General features: G+C 48.0%; 1 protein-coding gene across 3 annotated transcripts; it reads right to left on the reverse strand.

Annotated features, from left to right (window-relative positions):
* foxn2b (forkhead box N2b) lies at nt 1-25,635 on the reverse strand. 3 transcript variants are annotated; one of them, XM_036551018.1, is made up of 9 exons: nt 25,407-25,635; nt 25,075-25,166; nt 21,776-21,925; nt 21,394-21,575; nt 8,126-8,775; nt 5,118-5,242; nt 4,816-4,871; nt 3,568-3,636; nt 1-2,169 (listed from the first exon to the last, which is right to left on the reverse strand). In XM_036551018.1, the coding sequence occupies exons 1-9, from the start codon at nt 25,602-25,604 to the stop codon at nt 1,733-1,735; spliced, it is 1,959 nt and encodes a 652-aa protein (XP_036406911.1). In that variant the 5' UTR covers nt 25,605-25,635; the 3' UTR covers nt 1-1,732. The 3 variants fall into 3 exon arrangements, with proteins under 3 accessions (XP_036406911.1, XP_036406921.1, XP_036406932.1); XM_036551028.1 differs by lacking the exon at nt 3,568-3,636; XM_036551039.1 differs by lacking the exons at nt 21,394-21,575; nt 21,776-21,925; nt 25,075-25,166; nt 25,407-25,635 and adding an exon at nt 19,858-20,036.

A 25,635-nucleotide genomic window follows, 5' to 3' on the forward strand; every position in this document is an offset into this window, starting at 1 on the left:
ACTCAGCACATCTCCCCCCCTCCGATTCTCAAGAGGTGAATCCAAGCCGTTGCCAAGGGCAACCGTTTCCCCTCCCCGACCGACCTGATGTCACTTCCTGCCCTTGTGACCCACGCTCTCCATTCTCGGCCCGCTGTGCGTGCCAGCATTTTTCTCTCTTCCACTTTCACCGCAAGTGTCTCTTTGCGTCTCACTTCCTCCCAGGAACAGGAAGTTCTCACCGTTTGACGACCGAGCAGGGAGAATCTGCTGACTCCCGCACTCCGGCGCCAGGGTTGCGAAATGCCGGTAGCCCCTTACGGAACGAACCCCAGCGCGTCCACTCGACCCCTCACAGCGCTGATGTCTAGGACTGACAGCATGTCGTCAGGCGGGTCAGGCTGCTGTGGAAACGCCTCCAGTTCGGCAGTTCCCGCAGAAACTCAGCTCCTGTCTCCTACACTGACCTCTTTAACCAGCCCTCTCAAATGCCAGGCCAGAAATGGTTTAGTCATGAACACACACACATAACTCACATACACACGCACACATGCACCTACACACTGATACACACTGGCTGGCACACAGACACACCCACACGCTGTCACAAACATGCACACACATGAACACACTACTCTGAAGACCCAAGGGTTGCCAGGTTGTACACAGCATCCCACCTTGCATAGGATTTGAGTAGAAACAAAGGGCAGCCATGATCACCCGTCTCAGTTTGCAGGATAGGACTGGAGAAACAGCAGAGTTTTCCCACCCTCCTTCACTCTGTAACCCTCTCTGTTTTCCCATGTTAAACCAAGCAGACACTAAGAAGGACTGAGTTTTCTTTTTCGGCTTTCACCCATTGATAGTTCTACATGGAAACTCCACTATAGGCCCATGATAATAATAACACTGAAAACAATGAAAGGAAGAGGAGGAAGAGGAGGAAGAAGGGTCAGGGGGAGTTTTCCAGACAGAAGGCTTGGGTCAGTCACGAGCTGCTTCAGAAAGGCAGCCAAGTTGGCCAGATTCAGTCCTCCCACCCAGCAACGTCGCTACAGAGACACCAATCGGGACAGGACTGCAAAGGAAACGGACAGAGATCTGGACCAATCAGGGCACGTGTGTGTGTGTGTGTGTGTTGGGGGGTGGGGGAGGGTTCAGACACGCCCCTAAGACCCAAAAGTCCTCAGAGCCACCCTCACCAGGCCAAAATATAAAACAGGATTACAAAAATAAAATAATTACAGGTTTCAGAATCGTTGATTATTGCATTTCTCTTGGTGTTGTATTTGTGGAGTCCACCACAAGCAGTGGCAGCTTCTCGTCATTCTTTTTTTAGCTTCCGTTTTTATTTGCAGTTTTTATTTCGTGTTAAAGAAGCTCCTCCGCAGGACTCTCATTCTCTCAATTCTCTCAGCTGGGAGAAGGAAGCATGCATTCATGTCCCTCAGATTTTTTTTTTTGCTTTTTTCTTTTAATAAAAAAATCTTTTAAATTGCACCAATTTGTAGATCCAATTGACGTCGTTGTTGAATGCAGTTTTCAAAATTATTATTTTATTCAACAACAAAAAAGTCTCAATATGGCTCTACTTTCTCCTTTGTGAGTGCTAATATTGCTATTCATATTGGGCAAAAGGAGATTTTCCCATGCAAGGGAAAAATTATATAAAAAATGTACCCAAAAGGATGATTCACCAAAAAAAGGGGAGAAGGAGTCAAGACACGGGACTGGGGTGAGGGGTCAGGAGGCCTTATTTCCTGCCACGTGTCTTGCCCCTGACGCCACGTTTGGATGCCTCCGGGGCAGTGCGGATCCCGGCAAGGTGCAGAAGAGACCCCGCCGCCTCCTTCAGCTCCTCGTCCAGCTCTGGCCATGCCCTCTTGCGTGGGGGTCCCGCTGTGGGACAGGGCCGTCGCCGCAGGTGACCCCGGGCGCCCCTCTTTGCTGCCCCCACCCCTGTCTCTTCCCCCGGGTCGCAGTCCTCGTCGCTGTGGAGACCAGCACTGCCAGCGCGGCAGGCTTGGGGCGGGGCCCGCCCCACGTCGTCCAATGAGGAGAGGGAGGAGGGGCTGGAGTGGGAGGAGCTGCACTGCTGAGGGGAGCTGCTGTAGGTGTGGTCCTGCTTCGGGTCCCTGCTCACGATGACCAGGTCCCTCTGAGACAGATCCATGGGGCTGTCCTCAGCATCTGAGAGAGGGAGAGAGAGGGGGAGAGAGGGAGTGAGGTATGGGGGGCAGGGAGGGGGAGAGAGGGAGGGAAGAGGGAGAGAGAGAAGGGACAGAAAGGGAGACAGAGGGAGAAGTTGAAGAGGAAGAGGGAAGTGAGGGGGAGAGAAATGGAGGGAGAGAGACAGAGAATGGGAGGGAGGAACGGGAGGGAGAATGGGAGAGGGAGAGAGAGAAAGAAACACACACTGACAGTTATAATGAGAACCATGACTCGTATTCTTTCGTGCTGGAATTTCCAATACATTTTTTCCTCTAGACAAGGCAAAGGATAATCCTGTCAAGCCTTACACTGCCCAAGGAGAGGAAACATCACTAACTTCAGCACTCAGTGGAAGTCTTTATCCCCTCAGATCATCTGACTATCCAGTGCTAGGGTCCCTCTCCTCTCTGTATCTCCTCAAAGTATTTTGTCTGTATTTTAAATGGCCGTTGACTGGCCGTTCTCACTCAGTACTTCAGCTGAGCTCATCATCAGCTCTGAGCCTGAGACGATGTGCTCTAGCAGCCAGAGATGGATTCAGAGCCATGGAATAGAGGAATGTGGAATCAACTGTCAAGGACCACAGGGGACTCTCCGACCACGCTAACAACATCAGCAGACTCTCATTTCAACGCGCTGAGAACTGGCCGGGAAATCAGAGCAACACACTCCAAAAAGTCAAACCCCTGATGACCAAAAACAGTTTCTTTCAGTGTTTTCCAAAGTCTATTTTTTTTCTTCATGAAAACAGCCAGCAAATGAGTGTTGTTTCCATGTGCAGAAATGTCCCTCCAAAAGACACTGCATACTTCTTTGCTGCCTCTTTTCCTAAAATACGTTTAAAAAAATGTAAAGACGCTTGTGACCTAATTCTCATCTGCTTGTTGGAGCGTGTGCCTCTGTTTGGCTCAGCGGTCTGTGTGATTCTGCTCCACAGGATCTGGGGTACGCTGTGACTCTCAGGACTCGTTTCATCTTTGTCTTGGAGCTCAGGTGATGAACACAGAGAGTCCTGGCCCATATTGACATTGTCAAAGTTGCCTTTTTGTAGATCTAAAAATATGAGACAAGTATTTCTTGCCCGGGCTTGCAAAAATACTCCCAGTGGAGTGAGACAGAGGAGGGAGGAGTGGGAGAGGTGGAGAGAGAGAGAGCAGGGATAGAGTGGGACAGAGGAATGAGAGGAAAGGGGAAAGAGGGAAAGATGAGGAGTTGGGAGGAGAGGAGTGTGGACAGCAAAAGACAGAGACAGCATGGAGAGAGGGACAGAGAGAGATTGTGAGAGAAAGCAGGGAGAAAGGGAGAGATGGAGAGAGAGAAAGGGAGAGAAGGAGACAGGGAGAAAGAAGAAGGAGAGGACCGGATGCTCTGTCTTACACGAGCCAGCCTTCTGCTCAGGAGTGGAGTTTAAGAGCATCATGGCAGTGGCAGCATCAATATCAGACTCTGAAAGAGAAAACAGGCATGATACATACAGCCACGGTGTGTATGCGTGTGTGTGTGTGCATATGTGTGTGCATGTGTGTGTGTCCTCCCTCCCTAATACGATTCAAACCCAGGGAAGCTCCATTATTACTACAAGTATGAGTGAGTTACTGTTGCTGCTATTATCATTACTGCTACCATCTTTACCTTATGCATCCAGTTAGTTCACCTCAGTTACCAGCCTATTCTGTTAAGTGTTACATTTTTGTTACCAAGTGTTAAAATGAGCAAAGAGAGGAGGGAGGGACAAGAGGAGAAAGAAAGAGAGAGAGAGAGAGAGAGAGAGAGAGAGCATGACAGGGATGGAGAGAAAGACAGTGAGAGACCAAGTAATAAAGGGAGGGAGAAAGAGAGCTGAATGACAAACCTCATCACTCTGCAGCACCAGGGACAATTTCGTCGTCAAGGTTACGAAAAATGACCAAGAGGAAGTGAAAGAAAAAGAGGGGGAGAGGGGCGCTGTGTGGATGTTGTATGGTGTGTTGTATGGACACCCCTTCTATGTCGAACAGCAGGCATGGCTGAATAATGGAAGCAGGAGGTGCAGTTTGATGCTCCTAGTGTTCTAACCCCTGACAGCATGCAAGCGAGGTACCCCCACGTGAGACACCTGTCCGGGACCCTGAAACAGCAACACACCGCTGAGGGTGACCAGAGAGCAGTGTGGTGTAGTGGTAAGGAGCAGCAGTGTGGTGTAGTGGTAAGGAGCAGCAGTGTGGTGTAGTGGTGAGGAGCAGGGCAGCAGTGTGGTGTAGTGGTAAGGAGCAGCAGTGTGGTGTAGTGGTGAGGAGCAGGGCAGCAATGTGGTGTAGTGGTAAGGAGCAGCAGTGAGGTGTAGTGGTGAGGAGCAGGGCAGCAGTGTGGTGTAGTGGTAAGGAGCAGGGCAGCAGTGTGGTGTAGCAGCAAGGAGCAGGGCAGCAGTGTGGTGTAGTGGTAAGGAGCAGCAGTGTGGTGTAGTGGTTAGGAGCAGCAGTGAGGTGTAGTGGTAAGGAGCAGCAGTGTGGTGTAGTGGTTAGGAGCAGCATGTGGTGTAGTGGCAGGTGTCTCTGGATCGGAGCATCTGGTAAGCACGTAATGGGACATAAAGAAGAGAAGGCAGAGTTAGAGAGGAGGGTAAAGAGGAGGGTGGAGACGGCTCACCTTTGTCTGAACAGCACTGGTCTCTCAGCAGAAGGTGATGGGGGGGTGAGGAGGCACTGAGCGAGAGAGAGAGAGAGAGAAATAGAGGGGTGTTTACACTCTGTACATTACACATGCTGGAAATGGAGTCAGAGACAAAGAGTTCACATGTTCACATCTGAAGCACCTTGGACAGGTGAGGATGCCATGACCAACGCCACAGCGAGTGTGTTACGAAATTAAACAACACCCCCCCATCTCACCCGGCCCCACCTCGACGTGACCCTTACATCCCTTGGTGGCAGGAGCGGAGCAGGGCTTACCTGGGCGGAGAGGAGTGTCCCGTGCAGAGGGCGTGGCCAGGGGGCAGGTGCTGCTTTTTCAGGGCCTGGAGCAGGTTGGGCCGGTACTTGGGGTCCACACACCACAGGGAGCCCTTCCCACTGGCCTGGGTTGGGGGGGTGAGAGATTTGGGTCATATGACCACAGCGCCCGTTAGAGTCCATCAAGCGGGCCCTTTCTGTCAGCTGTTGCAGGCTTGCTCCTTATAATCACTAACACTCAACCTTGCCACAACCCAATATAAACTCATATCAAAATAAATTAATAATTAAATAACATTTTAATTACTATTGAATAGTATTTTTAAAAAATCACAAAATCACATCAGACATCAGGGATTCTTAAGAAGGGAGTATGTATGGATTGTTATACCCTGAGGTAAAATGGATGACACAAATCCATATTTTTCCTCCTCCTGAGCCACAGACTGTACCCTGACATGTTTCCATGGCGTTCTTCCTAAATCTGTCACCTGGCACCCGCTTTGCAGAGCAGTCCTAAGGCCTGTGGGTCGGTCATGGCCCCCCTCACACAAAGCCTCCTCATTTCCTCTGCTCATTCATTAGGCCAACACACCTTCCTGACTCACTGGAGCCTTCCTGCTGGAGCCAAAAAGCATCTACAGGATCTCCTTTTCTGATGCAGTTTCACACAGCTCTGTGGCATGGAACTGTGTGTTGTCTGTTTGTATACATGTGCATGTGCATATATGTGTGTGCATGTGTCAATGTGTGCCGGTATTTGTGAGTGTGAGTGCACATATGTATGTATGCCTGTGAGTGTGTGTGTGTGTGTTTGTGTGTGCATGTGTGCAAGTGTAGGTATCTGTATGCACATCCATGTGCGCATGTGTACCCGCATGCATGCTTGTGTGTGTGTGTGTGTGTGTGTGTGTGTGTGTGTGCGTGTGCGTGTGCGTGTGCGTGTGCGTGTGTGTGTGTGTGCATGTATGCGCAGAAGAGCGAATGTGTGAGAGAGGGGTTGTTTCCAGCTCTTTGTCTGCAGCTCAGCCCGTTAGGGGGAATATAACCTTGACTCAGATTACCAGCCAGCTCATAAACAGGAAGGAGGAAACATCACCATGGAAACAGAAACCAGTCTGTGCCATTTGAAACCAGAGCTCACAGCAGCTACACAGCCACTCAGACTGAGCTACCGCACTGTGTCCGTCACCCTGCATCCTACCATCCACCCTACGCTCACCCTATTCCCTAAACCACACATTAATACTGCATCAAACACCCTAAACTGCACTCTTACCCTGCAAACTATATCCTAAACTACACAGTAATACTGCACCCTATACCCTAAACCCTTACACTGCACCCTTATACCACACGCTACCATCCACCCTATACTCACCCTATTCCTACCACACATTAATACTGCACCCTACAACCTAAAGTACACCCTTACCCTGCACCCTACACCCTTATACTGCACCCTACACTGTAAATTACACAATTACTCATCACCCGGTATCCAAAAACACACAATGAGCCTGTGCCCTATATCCTAAACTACACCCTTGCTCTGCACACTATACCCTCAACTACACCCTACTCTAAATTCAATTTAATTGAATGCAAATTTGCTTTATTGGCATAAACTACATTGTATAAATATTGCCAATGCACATATACTGTACATACGTACACATGCACACATGCACACATGTGGCTTTGTGTGTGAGTGTGTGCGCATGCACATGCGCATACATTATCCGTGTGACCTTGAGCTACTCACAGCTTACTCTGCCTACTCACTGGCAACTCACCCTACTCTCAATTCACACCCACTCTACTCAAAACCAAACATAACACACATCACTTACATAGGTTACAGTTTTATCCCTTTACACAGCTAGATATTTGCTGAGGCAATTCTAGGTTAGGTACCTTGCCCAAGGGTACAACAGCAGCGCCCCAGCGGGGAGTCAAACCGGCAACCTTTCGGTTTACAAGTCCTGCTCCTTACCATTATGCCACACTGCGGCCCATTTCTGACATATAGCGCACGATAACTGTCAAACAGTACAGAGGATGTCAGTGTGACAGCACAGTCACACTGAATGAACAGGCTGATCTGTGCTGATCTCCACTTTTCTGTGGACTGGAAGCCTCTGCCCCCTCCCTCTCTATGAGAACGGACTAAATTAGGCTATTAATTTCAGAGCACTCTGCCAGGTAAGAGCGTGTCAACGCACACCCACTGCTGTGTCTGCGCACCGGCTGCAGAGAAGATTCCGTGTGTCCTGAGTGGACACACGGAATCACAGGTGTATGTGAGAGATGTGTCTCTCTCAGGTGTGCATATATCAGAGATGTGTCTCTCAGGTGTGCATATATCAGAGATGTGTCTCTCAGGTGTGCATATATCAGAGATGTGTCTCTCTCAGGTGTATGTGTCTCTCAGGTGTGCATATATCAGAGATGTGTCTCTCAGGTGTGCATATATCAGAGATGCGTCTCTCTCAGGTGTATGTGTCTCTCAGATGTGCATATATCAGAGATGTGTCTCTCAGGTGTGCATATATCAGAGATGTGTCTCTCTCAGGTGTGCATATATCAGAGATGTGTCTCTCTCAGGTGTGCATATATCAGAGATGTGTCTCTCTCAGGTGTATGTGTCTCTCAGGTGTGCATATATCAGAGATGTGTCTCTCTCAGGTGTGCATATATCAGAGATGTGTCTCTCTCAGGTGTATGTGTCTCTCAGGTGTGCATATATCAGAGATGTGTCTCTCTCAGGTGTATGTGTCTCTCAGGTGTGCATATATCAGAGATGTGTCTCTCTCAGGTGTATGTGTCTCTCAGGTGTGCATATATCAGAGATGTGTCTCTCTCAGGTGTGCATATATCAGAGATGTGTCTCTCTCAGGTGTATGTGTCTCTCAGGTGTGCATATATCACTGAGGTCTGTGTCTCTCAGCTGTATCTCTCTCTCAGGTGAGTCTCTTGTGCAACCCCCTGTGCAGTTTCCTTCTCACCTTGCCCAGGCTCCTGTCCACCTTGCGGAAGCACTTGTTGAGGGACAGATTGTGGCGCACCGAGTTCTTCCAGCCAGCGGGGGCGCTGTTGAAGTAGGGGAATTGCTGGAGGATCCAGCCATAGATGTCCTTCACTGGGAGAGACTTCCCGGGCGACTGCTCAATGGCCATGTAGATGAGCAGTGAGAAGGAGAACGGGGGCTTAGATTTGAGGGAGCCCTTCTCCCGGCCCCGTACCCTCAGTGGGGCGGAGGAAGGGGGGGAGTCCGAGGGGGAGGGGGAGGGGGAGGGGGAGAGGGCACGGGGTGAGCCCCGGCCCTCCCCAGCGCAGAAGAGGGGATGCGGGTCGGCCCCGCCCAGCGTGAAGTTCTGCAGCAGGTTCTCGTGGAGCCAGTTGAGGTCGGTCAGCTCCTCGTCCTCGGTCCCACCCTCGGTCCCACCTTCAGCCACGCCCTCGGCCACGCCCTCAGCCATGCCCATGCCTGTCCCATTCAGGCTGGTCGCCCGGGGGCTGGTGGCACTCTCCGCCTCAGGTGGGGTCCCCGTCCCAAAAGTGCCCCTCAGCCCGGCCCGCTCCACCTTCACCCCTGGGGTTTGTGCTTTCTTATCAGGGGACATCCCCGTTACCGGACCCATCAAACCGAGGGGGACTGGGAAAGAGAGGTGGAGAGAAAAACAGTAAAAAAAAAAAAACAGTAAAACCTTTTTCTGAAACTGCTACCCATGCTCTTCTTTAATTTCTCACACTAACCTGTCACGTTCCTTTAGGTTCATGGACTATGCGTGCACTTAAATGATTGTGGGATACAGATATTAAACAGTCACTCTCTTACTCTCTCCCTAAACTTACTGCACACACACCAACATCTATCGGTACCACTACTGTATATGCCTACTACACACACCAACATCTAAGGCTACAATTACTGTGTATACCTACTCCACACACACACCGACGCTGATCAATACTGCAAACACAATTCCATATACTATCTTTCACTACTTGATGCACAGTCAGTGACAGTTATTTCAATCCCACCTCCATCAAATCTTCCCTGGAAACACACCTCTGTCCATGAATGTACAGTGCAACACCACACACACCTCTCTGACTGCCCCCCCTACTGCAGATGCACCTCTGTTGCAGACAGGTTTCCCTGAAATGAACTGACGAAGTCAGTGAGGTTTACGCAGTGGATTCTGCAAAACTGGGTCAAACTCGGGCCGGGACCTGCATGGGGTAGGGGGAGCTACACACAGAGGGGGGAGAGGGGCGGGAAACAGGGAGGAGGACTCCGCCCCAGCAGAGAGCGGACGATATGACAGAGAGCAGACGGCAGGGCAGCAGGGGAGAAAAGGGGAGTTTCTGATTGAACTTCCCATCCTACACAGGCCCAGTGAAGGGCCTCGGAGCTAGCCCAGCAGATCAGGAGATGAGAGGGGGTTTCTCTCAGTTCCTGAGAAGCGGCAATTTATGGGGGCGGGGGGGGATGAACTGGGCTCACCCTCAACAGCTGCCAGATTCACACGCATGGAAAGGCACTCAGCAGTAAATAAATAAATCATCCTTGGAGCAGAGATGAGTCACGACTCTCAGGATGTGAGCTGCAGACGGCCTGCTGTGTCAGGCTCCGATTCCTCTCCAGAAATGTTAAATCATGAAAATGAATCATGAATCATCAGATCAGGTCCAGGGTGTCAATCTCACTTAGAGGAAGAGTGGACAGGCGGATAGCTGCTGCCTTAGAGAACCATCATACACATCCTGACTGTGCCCCAACAGTGTGTGTTAGTGTGTGTGTGTGTGTGTGTGTCAGTGTGTCTGTCTATGTGTGTTTCTATACGTGTGTGTGTGGGGGGGGGCGGATATGGGTGAAACATCTCTGGAAATTCAATGCCTGCAAAAACACCACTGATGTCAGCCCCTTGCTCCCATGAAAGCTACACAGGCAAAAAAAAAAACTGTGGGAAAATGCAGAGGGGGTCAGGGGAGCACCGTGCTGAGATTACCCACTTCACAGGAGGGCGAGTGCAGGTCTCCCATTCACTCAAGCCCCCTGCTTTATCTTCGGATGGGCCTCATTATCCTCAATTAGCAACACAAAGCTAAACCGTTCTCGGCAGCATGCCCGTCTCCTCACAGACCCTGAGTACAGGAAGTCTTCAGCGCTGCACTCAGACACATAGGTTATTTGAATATCTATACCCATTACATAACACCAATTCCCACCTCAACACCTGAAGAGCTTCCAGACCTTCTCTGACTGTTATTATCAATGGTCACCCTAGTGGCCACCAAAACAGGCTCTGGGTGTGAGACAGGACACTTAGTTTTAGTTTTATTTTATTTTAACTGCTACTGCATTGATCACATCCCAACCCTCATTCCAAAGACAAAATACTCACTGTTCACTTATAAACCAGTGTAAAAATATGTAATTTGAGGCAGAAAGATTCACTCATAAAATCACACTAGGTTCCTTATTAAGTCCTTACTAATCATAACAGAATAGAGCAGAAAAGAATAGAATACAATATAGTGGAAGAAGACACCAAGGCTATAAGGACATTCAGTCTAAAGGTTTGTTATATACGGTGTGGCACAACCTGAATCTCTAGCTTGAGTGCTGCTTCAATCTCTGTCTGAAGGTCTACCTGAAGCGCTAGCTGAACCTCTACCTGAAAATCTACCTGTGGATCTACCTGGAGCACTAGAGGAAGCACAAGCTGGAGGTGCAATTTGAAGCTCTACCTGTATAGCTCCTAAGCAAAGGCATGCAGTTGTGAGTCTCAAACCACTGCAGTTGGGGGCACGTTTATACACATCAGGAGAGACTTGTCTTGACCTTGTGAGGTCTAGTGTCGTCCATTTCCCCGTCCCTGTTAACCATTCCAATTGGTTAGGTCCCTAAGTGGCTTCCTCAACTGCACAATCTTCCTGTCTCATTTTATACTGTCATACAGTAACTGAGAACACCAGAAACAAAACACGTACACACACACACACACACACGCACACAGACACACAGACACACACACACACACACACACTCCTTGTTATTTACTTCCTGTTCTTGCTGCTGTTACCTTGGTAACAACACAAGGCCCACAGTCATTTTGGTGGGAGAACTTCCTGTCAGAAAGTCTCTCTGTGTGGAATGTGGAGAGACAGAGAGGGAGAGGAAAAAGAGGAAGATCATTATCTCCTCAAAACTCCACTATTACTTTCATCGCAACAGTTCTTTCTGATTATTTTTCTGTATAGCCCCCACTTATGTTTTAATCTATCCTCCCTGAGCAAAGTATGTTCCATTATTCTGTAAACTTTCCTTAACCTGATACCTTGGGGCTTCCGCAAAATTGGGAAAGATAATAAAGCTTCTTTTGATTTTACTGAGAGAGAGAGAGATTATTGTATTACTGTGTAGCAGGGTCGACTGCAAATTGCCACGGTTTGGAAATAGTTACTGCTGAATTACATGCCAGTAAAGCATTTTCAATTTAACTGAAAATTTTGGGACACACATTTACAGAGAGGGAAAGGGAGGGAGGCACAGGGAGGGAGTGGGAGAGAGAGAGGAGGGAAAGGGAGGAGAGAGGGTGAAAGAAGGAGCACAGAAGTTGTGGGTCTTATTTGAGCAGAATACTCCATGATCGCACAGGAGCACACACAGTCCTCGCACTCCCTTACGCCACAGACAAGAGAGACACTTTTGGAGCTCCCTTCCCTGACCTCTCCCGCCGGTACGGGCTGGGCTCCGCAGCCCCCCGCAGCCCCCTGGCACAGGACCACCCCAATCAGTTCATCCGATTACCCTCCCTCCCCGAACATTGCAGCGTGTGAAACATGGAACCTGTTTTTTCCCCCAATTAGTGACAACTTTGTGACAATTTGTCACAAAATTTGTGACAACGCTGACTGTCAAAACACAGCATCGAAACAAAACTTAACCAAGTGATTGATTGAAACCTGCGGCAGCAGCTTCAGAGGTAGGTTTGAAGCGCAGCAGACCAAACCCCATCAGGATCAGCGGCCTCCCTCCTGCGATAATTAACAGGGACACATCTCCGAGACTCACTATCCCACGCCACCGGCTGCCTTCCGGCCGCTGTCAAATAGACTGACGGACGACCTAATGCCTCCTGACGGTGACGGATCGTGGCGGGAATCGATGTGACCGCTCAACAGGAAGGTGACCTGCCGCCGTTAAAAAAACTGCCAGTAACGACAGTCAGATTTAAAGCCTTTTGCCTTCCAATTTGTCTTGAAAAAAAATCATCTCCTTGAACACGCATTGCATTACTTTACATTATTGTCATTTAGCAGACATTCTTATCCAGAGCGACTTACGTAGGTAACAATTTTTACGTTGTTCATTTATACAGCTGGATATTTACTGAGGCAATACCTTGCCAAAGGGTACAACAGCTGTGCCAAAGCAGGGAATCGAACCAGCAACCTTTTGGTTATGACTTCAGCTCCTTTCCACTCTGCTACACTGTCACCCATATATATCATTATGTATATAATTATATATATTTATTTACATATAATTTTTACATTGCATTATTGTCATTTAGCAGATACTCTATCCAGAGTGACCTACATAGGTTACAATTCCAAGTCATCCATTTATACTGCTGGATATTTACTGAAGAAAAAATTACCTTGCCCAAGGGTGCCCCAGCAGAGAAACGAGCCAGCAACCTTTTGGTTATGTTCCGGTTATGCGGTCTGCTACACTGCCGCTCAGTGAAAGGTAATCTCTTGAAAAACGTTTCACAGGTAAAAAGAGCCAGTCAACACGTGAGATGTGAGCAGACCCAAACACTGCAGCCAACGTGAGATTTAAGCATGCCACAACACTGCCCCTGGTACAATGACTCTGTTGTGTTTACCCACGGTCACATTTCACAACACAAGCCTCTTAAACACTATTATAGGGGAGAATAACTACAGTGATAATCCAGAAGGAGAAGGAGGTTAATGTTTTCAAAGTGCTCAGCAGTTTCAAATCAGTGTTGAACCAACAACACCACCCAGGGAATTCCACTCACCACTACCAACTAACCAGACCCAGTGACTTAGAGTGCTACAGTCTAACAGCCTCGCACAGGTGAGGCTGCTACAGCCGGTTTCTGACAGGCAGGGAGGCCGGTAGGCGTGGCACTCTTCATCATTTGTAACACCCAGCAGTAATGCACATCTATCAGCATCAGCATCAGGGTATCAGCATCTGCAATACACTCTGAATTAGCATTCATTAGCATTAGCGTAGCATGGAATTAGCATTAGCACAACTGTTCTCTGAAACTTTTGAACTGTGCGAATTGAGGAAATGTTGCTGGTAACAGATAGCCCTCAAATGTACACCTCAGCCTCTCTCTTCTGTTTCTCACAAACAACAGTTGTGGGTGGTGGAGGTGTAGCAGAGCTGAAATGAATAGCTTGTGTGAGCCCTGTGTGAAGCCTGTCGGCTAAGAGGTAGCAGGTAGTTGAGCAGTTTCAGCGGCTATGTCACTCCCCGAGATCTGGCTAACAAGCGCTGTTGCTGACAGGCTAACGGCAATTTGCCTTTAGCTCAATTGGTAACAACGCTGGTTGGCAGGGGGGTTGGCAGCGACCAGTGAGAACCTCGGTTCGAAACTCGCTCGCTCGCTGACTCCCTTTAACACCAATACACAATGTAGTGTAGAGCCCACTGGCTACGGGGGGGGGGGGGGGGGGGGGGGGGGTGATACAACAAATAATTAATCAGGCTAACTCTCTAAGCTTCACTTAAAAGTTAAAAACAAGGACAAGGGATAAAAGACACAGATACAAGCTCAACAGAGTGGAATATATGTGTGTATAGCTCATAACTAGAGGTGTGCAGGGATGCAGGGAGAGAGACCAGACTGACATGCACCTGGGGAATCACCCGGGCACGTGCTGATGATGTCACAGAGACTGATGAAAACAGCCCAGCATGACAGGTGTTCCACACTCACACTTATACGCTCACACACTCACACAAGCGCACACGCACACACACACGCACCCATGCACACACGCACACACACACGCATGCACGCATGCACACACACACACGTACCCATGCACACCCACACGCTCACATACACTCACATACACGCACACAAAGACACAAGCACACACGCCCTTACAAGCACCGGCATGTTGCCATGACAACGGACCCCACAACGAAAGGGGCCAAAAAAAAAGGCAAAAAAAAAAAAAGCAAAACACCAAGTGAAAGAGGAAGTGTCTGGAACACCCACCGCAACTCAGGCCTCTATGCTTTTGTAACACTGCCACGGAGGGAAGAAACCCTCCATCAACGCCAGGCAACCACTGGCCACCTCTGTCACTGCCCACACACAAATACTCACTGTTAATAAACCCAATGCACCACGATGAGTGTTATTACAACACAGAGCATTATGATGATGGTGAGGACTGTATCCAGTACTTAATGATTAAACAAGACAAGGAGCAAAGGAGAGAAACAAAAGAGAGACAACAAGAGAGGGCAAGAGAAAGAGACAGAGAAGGAGAGAAAGCAGATGGGAGGAGCGAGGGACTGGGTGCACGGTCTCCTGAAGCACCTGGCAAATGTTGGAGGTCAAGGGCCATCAGGCAGGCAATCGCAGTGACCTCTCACCTGAACTTCCACCTGGCGACAGCCGTCCGTAGCACTGCAGAGAGAGCGCGTAGTGCTTAGCACCGTCCCCGTCTGAGACCATTGCAGCATACTCTGACTGGGCCTCACTGCATGATGGACAACCAAACACACGCACACACACGAAAGCATACATTTCAGCCGAGCTCCACGCATTGTACCTTCTCAAACACACTCACACACAAACACACACACAGAGGCATACATTTCAGCCGAGCTCCACACACTGTACCTTCTCAAACACACTCACACACAAACACACACACAGAGGCATACATTTCAGCCCAGCTCCACACACTGTACCTTCTCAAACACACACACACACACATATACACACACACGCTGCGCCTTCTCTTTCTCTATCTCTCTCTCTCTCACACACACACACACACACACACGGCCACTTAACAGAGATTGAACTGACTATTCCTCCTCACCAGACACGGCCTTTCGCTTTGTTGACGTGCTCATCTAATGTAATTAATCTGCTCTATTAAGCAGAATTTCCCACAGCTCCAGGCGTATCTGCCCCTGTTTCACACTTCCACCCCCAGCGCTGCCTTCAAAGACAGCACTCACAGCTGTGTTTGGATCCTGAGGGTAACACAGGGGCGTGAATCCTTACCCCACACTATTCCACTGCGGTCGCCATGACACCTAATGCCCTTTCCTCACAGGTCAACTGAGAGCATCCTGACAGCTGATTGGAGGAGAGGATACTATAAAGGAGACAGAGGACTACACCCACAGAGGAGCCTATACACCCCCCCCCCCCCCCCCCCCCGCCTCAGTTCTGATGGCAATACCTTGGTCTTTCTTTAGTCAAAGACGCATGAACACAAGAGAAATGAAATCACTCCAGAGAGAGTCTTCAACCACTACAACATCTCTTTAACCTGTCAAACTGCAGCTTCATCAAGTTTAAAATCGTCACCATGGCCAACATTTTACCAAAATGCACCAGTTCCTTAATGTCAGTAAATATTATATTATGTTACACTGTATTATTATATTATTACTACATTATTATACAGTATTATATTATACTGTCATTTATCAGATACTCTTATCCAGAGCGACTTACATAAGTTACAGTTTTTACATGCTGGATATTTACTGAGGTGATTCTGGGTTAGGTCCCACCTCCTGGACTACTCACAGAGCTGGAGAGAGGATGACCCGGCCTGTGAGAGAGAAATGGCATGGGCAGTTGGTGTCATTAAGCGTCTCCTCATCTCCAGGCCCAGAGCTAGGTTCAACCCCCCCCCCCCAAAAAAAGCTGACCAGGTTACCTAATGTGACCCCCTGAATTCAGGTGCCAATCACTGGATCTCACCTCAGTGGACAATATGGAAAGACCAAGCTTATGAATTTGATTTAAAAGATTTATGAATCCTTAATGGAGCATGAGATGAGGAACACTGATGCCAGCTGGCTGCTCTCCATCCGCTGAAACTTGCTTCAACGAGAAAACTAGGCTCAGTTTATTCTGAAGCCATCACATCATGGCAGAGACAACAGGCTTTAAGAATAAATGACTGCTATCTGACACGGCATCCCGATCCAAGGCCATGACACAAAGCCTCTACACTGCCTCTACTCCACACATCTCCAACCCTCCCTCCACCCACATCCATCGTTCCACCCACCCCCACCTCTCCTTCTATCCACCTTCACCTCTCTCTTCACCCACCTCCACCTCTCCCCCCACCTCTCCCTCCAGCCACCTCCACCTCTTGCTCTTTGGCACTTTGACCTCCTCAACATTTCACCCACAGAACATCTGTGTGGTGAGCCACCCACTCAGCAGGATCAAGTCCACCTTGTCATTTAGCCAAAGGCAGTTCGCTCTGAACAAGGACAGTGCAATCGAGGACACTCCTCCCCGCAAGTACTACTGCAGAGAGCAGAGACTTCCCACAATGCACTGAGGGCAGCTGCTCTGGGACCTGATTTCCAGGGCAGAAGCGAGCAGTCGATTCCATAGCTGGAATTACGACTGGATCACATGACTCCAGGAGTGGAATCGGAGACAACCGAGACTGAGGTGAAAGGAACAGGGTGTTCAGCTGATCGCAAAGAACCTCAGCAATGACTAACAAACCCGGCATGCCCCTCTCATGTGAAAGCAATCACTTGACAGAGAAATTGTGTCCTACTGAGTACAGCTAAACACAGCTAAACATGACTGAACACAGCGGAACACAGCTGCTTGGCCACAGTGAGCACTACATACACGTTTGTAATTTCATTTATGGCCACACTTCAACTATTTAACACACTAATGTAAAGTGTAAACGCAGTCGCATGCAAGCACATGCACACACACACACACACACACAGACACACACACACACACACACCTGCGCACACACACACACACACACACACACTTACTCACTCACATACACACACATAGGAAAGCAAGCATGGACACAAACATGTAGACACACACAAACGCAAACACACACACGCAGGCTATATATAGGAGCCGAATCTCTCCTGTACTACTTCACACTCTGTGCCAGCAGAACAGCAGAGACCGAGGCAGCAGATGGCTCCGGTGACAGCCCAGCCCTGTCCCCCCCGCACGCCAGCGAGAGAGACAGGTCCACCTTTTCCCTCTCTTCTCTTTTATTAATCACCTCTCATCTCCTTCATTTCTCGTTGCTGAGAGCGGGACGGACACCATTAATGACTTCCGGAAAATCATAATGAAAACGAAACAAAACAAAAAGTCCCAGACACCCCTAATCAGGTGACCCCCTGGAAGAAGAGGGAGCTGATAAACACAGAGCTGGTGATGACAGCTTAGAGTGCCGTTCCCACGACACACGCACCAACACCAATGACACCTTTTCCACCGTAATGAAGCTAAGTCGTTTTTCTGACACGTGTCCCATGCCGGGAGCCTCTGGTGAGGGTGAGACCAGTGTGCAGGGGTGGTAAAGAGGGGTTCAGGGACAGTCAAGTGGTGGTGGTGGTGGGGGCACAGTTTGGATCATGCGCAGGTAGAGGATACCATCCAACTCACATGTTTAAAGGGCACCCCCTTTGGGTGTGCCACAAAGTTGAAACCAGCAGGGTGGAAAAAATGGGCTTGAGAACACTCAAGTTGGGGGGGGGGGGGCAGTTTGGATCAGGTACGTGCTGTCTGTGGCATGGGGATGCTGCCACTTACAGAGCAGCCTCCCACCAAGAGGTCTGACCCGCCAGGCAACCCCATCACTGAAGAGAAGCAGAAGAAGTCAACAGAAGTGACACTGAAACATAACTCCATTTCACATCCAATTGATCCCTCCACCTTGATCAAAAACACCACCCACCTCACCAGCAGTAATCATTGAAATCAAGTCATTAAACGCTTCTGCTCGTAGTATACAAGCAGTCTACACACAATGAAATTTTGCACGTCCAGGTGAATTACCTAACTCGTTCCACTTCCACCAACCTGTCCTGAGGGGAATACATTACAACGTTAGAAAAAGGCGACCCTCATCCCAAAGATACCCCAAAGAGCCCCCAGCTGGGAGAAGTGGGTGATTGGGAGCTGGCTCTGGGACAGTTAAAATAACTGCCACTATTAGGCTGAGCTTTCTCTGTAATCAATCGGTTCTAGTGCAGTTAAGGCAAGTGAAAGACAGCTGTGGGATGTCTATTAATAAACTTAAAAACAGAGGCACGTCTGTCTGCTCACGTGGGCAAAGGGCATCTGACAAATGCCTCGCAGGCGTAGTTCTGAAATACAGAGCTGGGACTCGAGTACCTCGAGTAAGCTGGCGAGCACGGCTAAAACCAAAACACCACGCTCTCGTAGCGACACGTGGGGCGGGGTTCCACGCGAGCGCCTCATCTGGATTATTTCACGGGCGCGCATAGGGCGTCGGAGCGAAAGGGAACTCCCGTGCGCCCGCAAATAAGCGCATGTGACCGCCGGAGCGGAACGGAGGACAGAAGTTCGCAAGCCCTTTCGCTTGCTCAGCTATGCGCTGGCCCCCGACCACGTGTCAATGTCACTCACTCGACTCGAACTGCGAGAATCGCCGGAAATAATGCGCACACGTCGCCCCGTAAACCCACGCCGCGCCGTCGATTTTTATATGAGCGCAGATTAAATTAAAACGCAGCGTTGCGTTTAAAAAATAAATAAATCACCGACTGCGAAAGGACAAAAAGCGAATAAACAAAAAAGCAAGATCCCACCCCTCAGCACTCATATTACACAGCTGCCCTACATTCTCGCAAAGCGCCACAAAATAGCCGGACTTCCAGCCCTCAATAGTAACAATTCGCCGTTGTAGCTGATGTTCAGTCGTTACCGCTGACCAGCGCTTACTAAAATCCGAAAGAACCGCAATTAGAATCATATATAGCTTATCCTTTGCCATTCGACTTCACAAAATATCACGTCCAGAGTGAACACACAATAAATTCACATCTTACAGGGATTACACGCGCGCCCCACACTTTTTGGCCAATATATCTCAGAACTCTAACCAAAGCAAACATGAAATCGTGAAACCACTCGGTAGCTATTGTTGCAGAACTGCATACCGATGTACAGCGCAGCTAACGGTTATCCAGTCAGTAAAATCACGCTACGCGCACAACTGCAAAAAAGAAAGGTGTCACAAGAGCCGAGCCGAAATGCTAGTTCTAAGGAAGACTGTCACACAGATATATCACGCAGTTGTAAATGTTGGCCATCATAATCAAAATGTTTGACCTAATGGACCTCATATTTTGGTAATCAGCAAACAGCATCGCAAAACCATATGGGACTAAAAGTAAATTAATACACACAGACGGAACAAGAAGAAATTCCCAAACGCAACACGAATAGCCCGTTCTCGGTAGCTATAGCATGCACTATCACTCCAGAGTGCGCGACAATGCAAGTGCTCTAAACACATGCAGGGGAAATGAACGTTGTCTTGCCACGTCCTCTCTGAATACCACTCAGTTTTCTTTCTGAACACTTAAAGCGGCAGTTATCCCTAAATTACCCTTTGCCGGAAAACAACTGGGAAGCATACTCAATGCTGTACTTACATTCATGCATGCTGTGCCAGGTTAGCAGAACAGCTGAGAGTCTGTGTACACTGTGCTCATACAGATGTCTGTCTCCCTCGCTCTGTGTCAGAGATCAGCTGCTGCTTCCTCCATCCGAGCAGCGCAGAGATCACGCCGCACGGCAACGCTACCAAACCCCCCAGCGTCGCCAAGGCAACAAGGCCTCTTCAGCCAATCACACCCTCTCCCCCCCTGCCTCCCTCCCCTCGTACTCTTCGACATACCCCTGACAACTGCCGCAGAGCAGTGCGCTTTAAAGCTATGCAACTGCGCCCTCTGCGAACACCATTTTGGATCTAGAGGAACCTATCAGCGTAGCATCGAATCCGATAAAAGCAAAAGTAAGCCATTTGTAACATGTGCCCTGTCTTGCACTGTCTTTACGATTAAACTTTTAAGTTAAGATGCGGTTAAACTGGTCACGTATGACGTCAAATTCTCCTAGGAAATATAAGTGCTTAGTGTGTTCAAGACAGAGTTCAGGGTCAAGTTGCGCTCCGGGTTTCGCCTCCGGTTCCACGCGGAGGGAGGGAGTTCGGAGCCTGCACTTGCAGCGCCTTCCAAAAAATCGGCCAATCAAACAGCGCCCTGTGCGACACAATGTGCGTCACTTTCGCGGGGGAGTCCCGCAGGCAGTTCCGCTGCCACACAGCGTTTTCATCGACAAGCTGCGTCACATGACACAAAGCTGATTATCCCAATGCGCACAGTGTGCCCAATTCACTCGCATGACCAGTCCTTACCGCTGAACTCACTGGCGTAAACTGATGAGCACTTAATCGTGACACACAGGAATGGTAAGATTTGTAATTATTATTTTATTTTATTTCCACAAACACGGCAGAGTGACATTCTCTGACACAGTCCTTCTCGGTCTCTCCAAAGGCAGTTTCGTCCAATGAATAAAGTTAGGTTTGAGTTTACATTGAACGTTTTAGACGTTAAACACTTCAGTTCACAGTAAGGAAGCACTGAAAGGATTGATGTTTGACAGTTTGAGTTAGTCTCTCTGTACCCTTATCCCCCCTACCCTCACGCCCCTGTGATTTCGGTGAGGACTGCTACAGTTCCTCCTGTTCACCTGAGCCTGGGGCCGGTGCACCATGGGTCTGTTTACCAGTCCTTGCACTCACACCAAACTGTCAATCTCACACCCCTAGGATGCCACACCCTCTGTGAAGGACACAGCCCCTGGCAGTGAAACAACCTATTCTCATGCTTTCCTGGTAAGCTAGTAAGGACCATGTTGGCATGGCACTTCTGGGTACAGCAAAATGCAATGCCAATGCCATAGTTTCCCCATTTTACCATACAAGTTATACAAATAATTTTTAGCTCAATCAATATATTGAAATATGTAAATTGCTGCCATTTTGGTATACAGCAATAAATTTTGATTTTTATGTATGTATTTGCAATATATTTTTGGGGTGAACAATAGATTTCTCAACAGATTACAACATATTTCATTGTCGTACTGAGTCCCTATGTAGTGCCAGTTAACACTTTTATTACCTTGTATTTCCACAGGTGTCAGCTCCTCTTTGGTCTTTTCCGTTTTTACATTCGAGAGCAAGGCCTCGGATCTCTCTGGAAAAAGCTGTGCTGGTTTGCTGTCAGATTCCACAGTTTCAGGGGCAGAGGTACGATCATCGTCATGTGTTTTTTTGACAGTGACCTGTGAGAGAACTTCTCTCCTGCACAGAAAGAACAGTGGGCGGGGTGTGTGTCAGTAAATATCTACGTACAGTAGTACCCCCATTTCACAAGCAGAACATGGTGAAGGTACCATTTATTAGCATTTCACTGTTAAACTGATCAGCGACACGGCCAGAATACAAAGCTCAGCGTGGTGTTAAGCGTTGCCCATTTTGCAGTGTTTTACCTAAAATCTTACCCTTTTGGCATTTCCTCTTGCGATGGGACACTGAAAATCTGGGACTTGTGTGCATTGCTCTTTAAAAGATGGGGGTCGTTTTTCCTCTTTCCACCCACGAAATGGCAACTGCAAACTCTTGAACCGGGATTTGGATCCTTGTATTCACATCTAAAAAAATAAAGTTCATGCAAAGTTTTGAATACAATTTAAATGAACAATATTTCAAGTGGAATGTTGTGTGCATTGCAATGGTGTACTCTAAAGAAAAACGCACATTCGGCTTGGTGCACATAATAATTCTACAGCATGTCAAAAAAAAACAGTGAAAAAAGTCATAAGCAAATAAAAAAGTATGTAAGTAAAACAGACAATCCCAGCAGGACTAGTCAGACCCATATTATGTGTACAGCAATGTGTGGAAAATGAAAACAGAGAGAAGAAAGAAGCTATCTGAAAAGACCGAGTTGCAAATTTACAGAACAAGAGCACACAAACAGGCAAAAGCATTTAGGATAACTATGCTATTTGATGCTGTAACAATAACTTTTACATGGCTAATCAAAAGCATGTAGGATAGCACTCTATTTGATAGAATAACAGTACCTTTTAGGCAGCTAATCAAAAGCATGTAGGATACTCATCTATGTGATGGAATTACATCAATTTATACATGGTTAATCAGACAAAGTGTTGGCTTCGCAGGACAATAGGCCGCACATGGCAGACAACAGCATGATCTTTATAGTCTCCTGCTGATTACACAGGTGTCAGGACCACACACACAGGGCCATTAGAGCTACAAAACAAAGTGACCTGCACTGAAAAGAGCTGTCGCTGACTGCACAGCCTACACCAGAGGTGTCCAAACCTCTCCTGGAGGGCCACTTGTCCTGCATGTTTTAGATCTCCCCCTGCTCCAACACAGCTGATTCAAATGATCAATTTGTTACAAACTCCTGAAGCTACTGAATAACAAACTGATCATTTGAATCAGCTGTGTTGGAGCAGGGAGAGATCTAAAACATGCAGGACAAGTGGCCCTCCAGGAGAGGTTTGGACACCCCTGGCCTACACCATTCCTGTAGGATCAGTCAGTTGCCCTCAACAATCTGTACATGTCCCTGCTTCTAATATCAGTGGCCGGTTGGTTCGGTTCACTGTCAGATGCTGAGGGGGACGAAAAGAGTTAAACACTGAGTGAGCGCGCTGCTTTGAGCAAACCTGTAACTGCCTGCACAGACTGGCCCAAATCTGGAAAAGTGTCACATCTTTTGGGAAACTGAAAAAACATGCAGATGTCTCTTTCGGGTTGGTAGTTTCATTCGAGTGTGAAACTCTTGCCCATGGCCTTATGCATTTCAGTATTCACAATAGAACTGAAAACACTTGAAGTGCAGCTTTGCATAAGGAGCAAAGTTTTGTCCAGATCCCGCTTACTGCTAGCTGACGAGACCTCAGACTGTGCCAGCAGGGGTCAGAGGTAAAGCTCCTGTGCCCATTTCAAAATCCCCCAACACCCCCCCCCCCCCCCCAAAAAAAAAAATCTACCCACCGTGAAAAAAATATAAGTGACTAAAATTTGAGTATGAAGGCAAGAAGGATCGTAAAATTATTGGATGGACAGCATAATATGTTAAGGATAGTTAATGATGCACATACATTAATGCAGTGTACAGTGTGTTAATACAGATGTCTGTCTCTCTCGCTCTGTGCCAGAGGATCAGCCGCTGCTTCCTCCATCCGAGCAGCGCGGAGATCACGCCGCACAGCAACGCTACCAAACCCCCCCTGCCGTCGCCATGGCAACAAAGGCAATTCAGCCAATCACATCCCTGCCTTCCATTCTTAAACATACTTTGACAACTACCGCATCCCAGTTACGCTTAAAGGTACGTTACAGTTAGCTAACTGTCCCGCTCTGAAAACGCCAGCTCGCAAGCCCTGTCTACTTTTTGGAGCGGAGTCATCTTGTATTTAGAAACAAAGTCATCCGTTTCAGACACCACCACCCTGCTTTATTAACAGCAAACGCCGTCCAAACGTCATTCTCAACCATTAGCCTATGTAATGACGTCAAGTCGAGGGAAAATTTAAGCGCGCTCAAGCCGGCGTGTGTCCAGCGCTCAAGTGACAGAGCTTCACGGAGCTAATTAACAAAGAAGAGCTGTTATTCCTTCATGATGGGTTAGTCACCTTAAACAATGTCCGTCCGTCTACCTACTTCAAATATCAAATACTAATTCACCGCCCTGCCAGATGTTGAGCACAAAAAACTTTTGCAGACAGCATGATGTTGCACACAGCTGCACAGCGTGACTGGTGGCTGCAGTCGGGCACGAGACACTGACCTACTGTGTTATGTATTTCAATATCTGTAATGTAAATGTAACTGCAGAACGTATACAGTTTGTGTAGATCCCTTGTGTTTGTTGCTACGTCACGGGACGTCATTCTGGACCAGCAGGGGTTGGGATCACCCCTGCTCTACTCTTGAGGATGACGACGGTGCCCACATGTTTTAGAGGAATGCGTACGAGTCGTGTTTCAGCAAAGACTTGAGTCTTTCTTCCCTTATATGCGGTCAATGAAAAACATCACGCTCCGATCGTTTTGAACTTTTTCGTCCATGCTTTGTGTCTCCGCAAGAGACATACTTTGTTGACTGCATTTTGTTTAAGCGCACAAGCAACGCAAATGTAATTTGTAATCAAGATTATTGAGGCGTTTTAATTTAGGATGTAATTAGGGTATCCGTTTGTGGAATTCAAGCATCGCCATTCCCTTCCTCTGTTTTAACTTTTATTGTATGGTAAAATGCGAAAATCTTATAACCTGCCTAATTTGCGCTGTATGAAGAAAAGTCATTCCTGAGCGAACCTCTTTAGTAACTATTAAACAGCTTTTAGAAAACAGCTGTTTAATGTATTCTAATGTAATCTAATCTCCGAAAGTGTTTGCAGTAGTCTATGCTATGCTACATCAACGCCGTGAAATTATCAAAAGAGTGCAGACAGAACGAGGACTGAGGCAAGTCTACTGCTCTGCGCAAAGGACAACAACACCGTAAAGGGTATGTTATTAAAAATCTCTACCAAAACAGACAATCTTATACCTATTACAATGCGACTACACCTATTTAAATATTATGTGTTATGTCATGCATGCGACATTTCAAACAATGTGATGTAACCATCCATGCCTTTTCGTCATATCAATTAAATATGAATGAAGGACAAACTGTGAAATCGTATGAAATCGCCATGAATATCAGTCATCCTTGGCTGGCACTGGGAAGCGCGGGCTTTATTGAACATTACCTGTTTTTGAGGAGTGGTCGGTATTTCACTACACTGCCCCCAGCATCAACCGGATGTGGGTGTTCTGCAGTTGGTTTCCCATCGATGAAGTGCTAAAGAAACTAGATGTTAGACTCTTATGCTGGCTACCAAGCCACAACTGTTAAAGTTAACGGTAGTTAAAGTTAATCCTATGACATTTATAGTGAACACAAATGTATGCGGACGATAACATAGAGGATACACCTACGTCTACTTGCACCTTGATACTCTGTCGAGTTTTTATACACGATTGCTGATAAAATGCGAGGTCAAGTAAATAAGGCTATCGTTTATAGCGGTGTTTAATTTACCTTGGAGCAGACGTAGATGTCTTTCGTTATCTTGGCTGGGTTCAGCTGCCAGTGCGGTCTGCAACACAGCTTAATCCAAAGCATGCATTTCTCCAAGTTGGCTTTGGGTTTTGGGAACGGAATAAAAAACGCTCCCTCCAACCTCTCCGGGTACCTGGAGTCACTGTTACAGGTGCCCCAGGAGCACCGTTTAACCATAGTGTTTGATCTAGTCTACCTGCTTGCTAGA

The sequence above is a fragment of the Megalops cyprinoides genome, chromosome 1 (assembly GCF_013368585.1).
Source record: "Megalops cyprinoides isolate fMegCyp1 chromosome 1, fMegCyp1.pri, whole genome shotgun sequence".
In the NCBI taxonomy this organism is placed as follows: Eukaryota; Metazoa; Chordata; class Actinopteri; order Elopiformes; family Megalopidae; genus Megalops; species Megalops cyprinoides.

Bases quoted from the DNA above. Each gene is read 5' to 3' on its own strand.
- foxn2b (XM_036551018.1), bottom strand. From the start codon at position 25,604: ATGGTTAAACGGTGCTCCTGGGGCACCTGTAACAGTGACTCCAGGTAC. The intron at 21,576-21,775 runs GTAAGATTTTAG...CTTTCTGTGCAG, and splicing joins CAAGAGGAAATGCCAAAAGG to GAGAGAAGTTCTCTCACAGG. The intron at 3,637-4,815 runs GTGAGCCGTCTC...TTTCTCTTTCAG, and splicing joins CCAGTGCTGTTCAGACAAAG to AGTCTGATATTGATGCTGCC.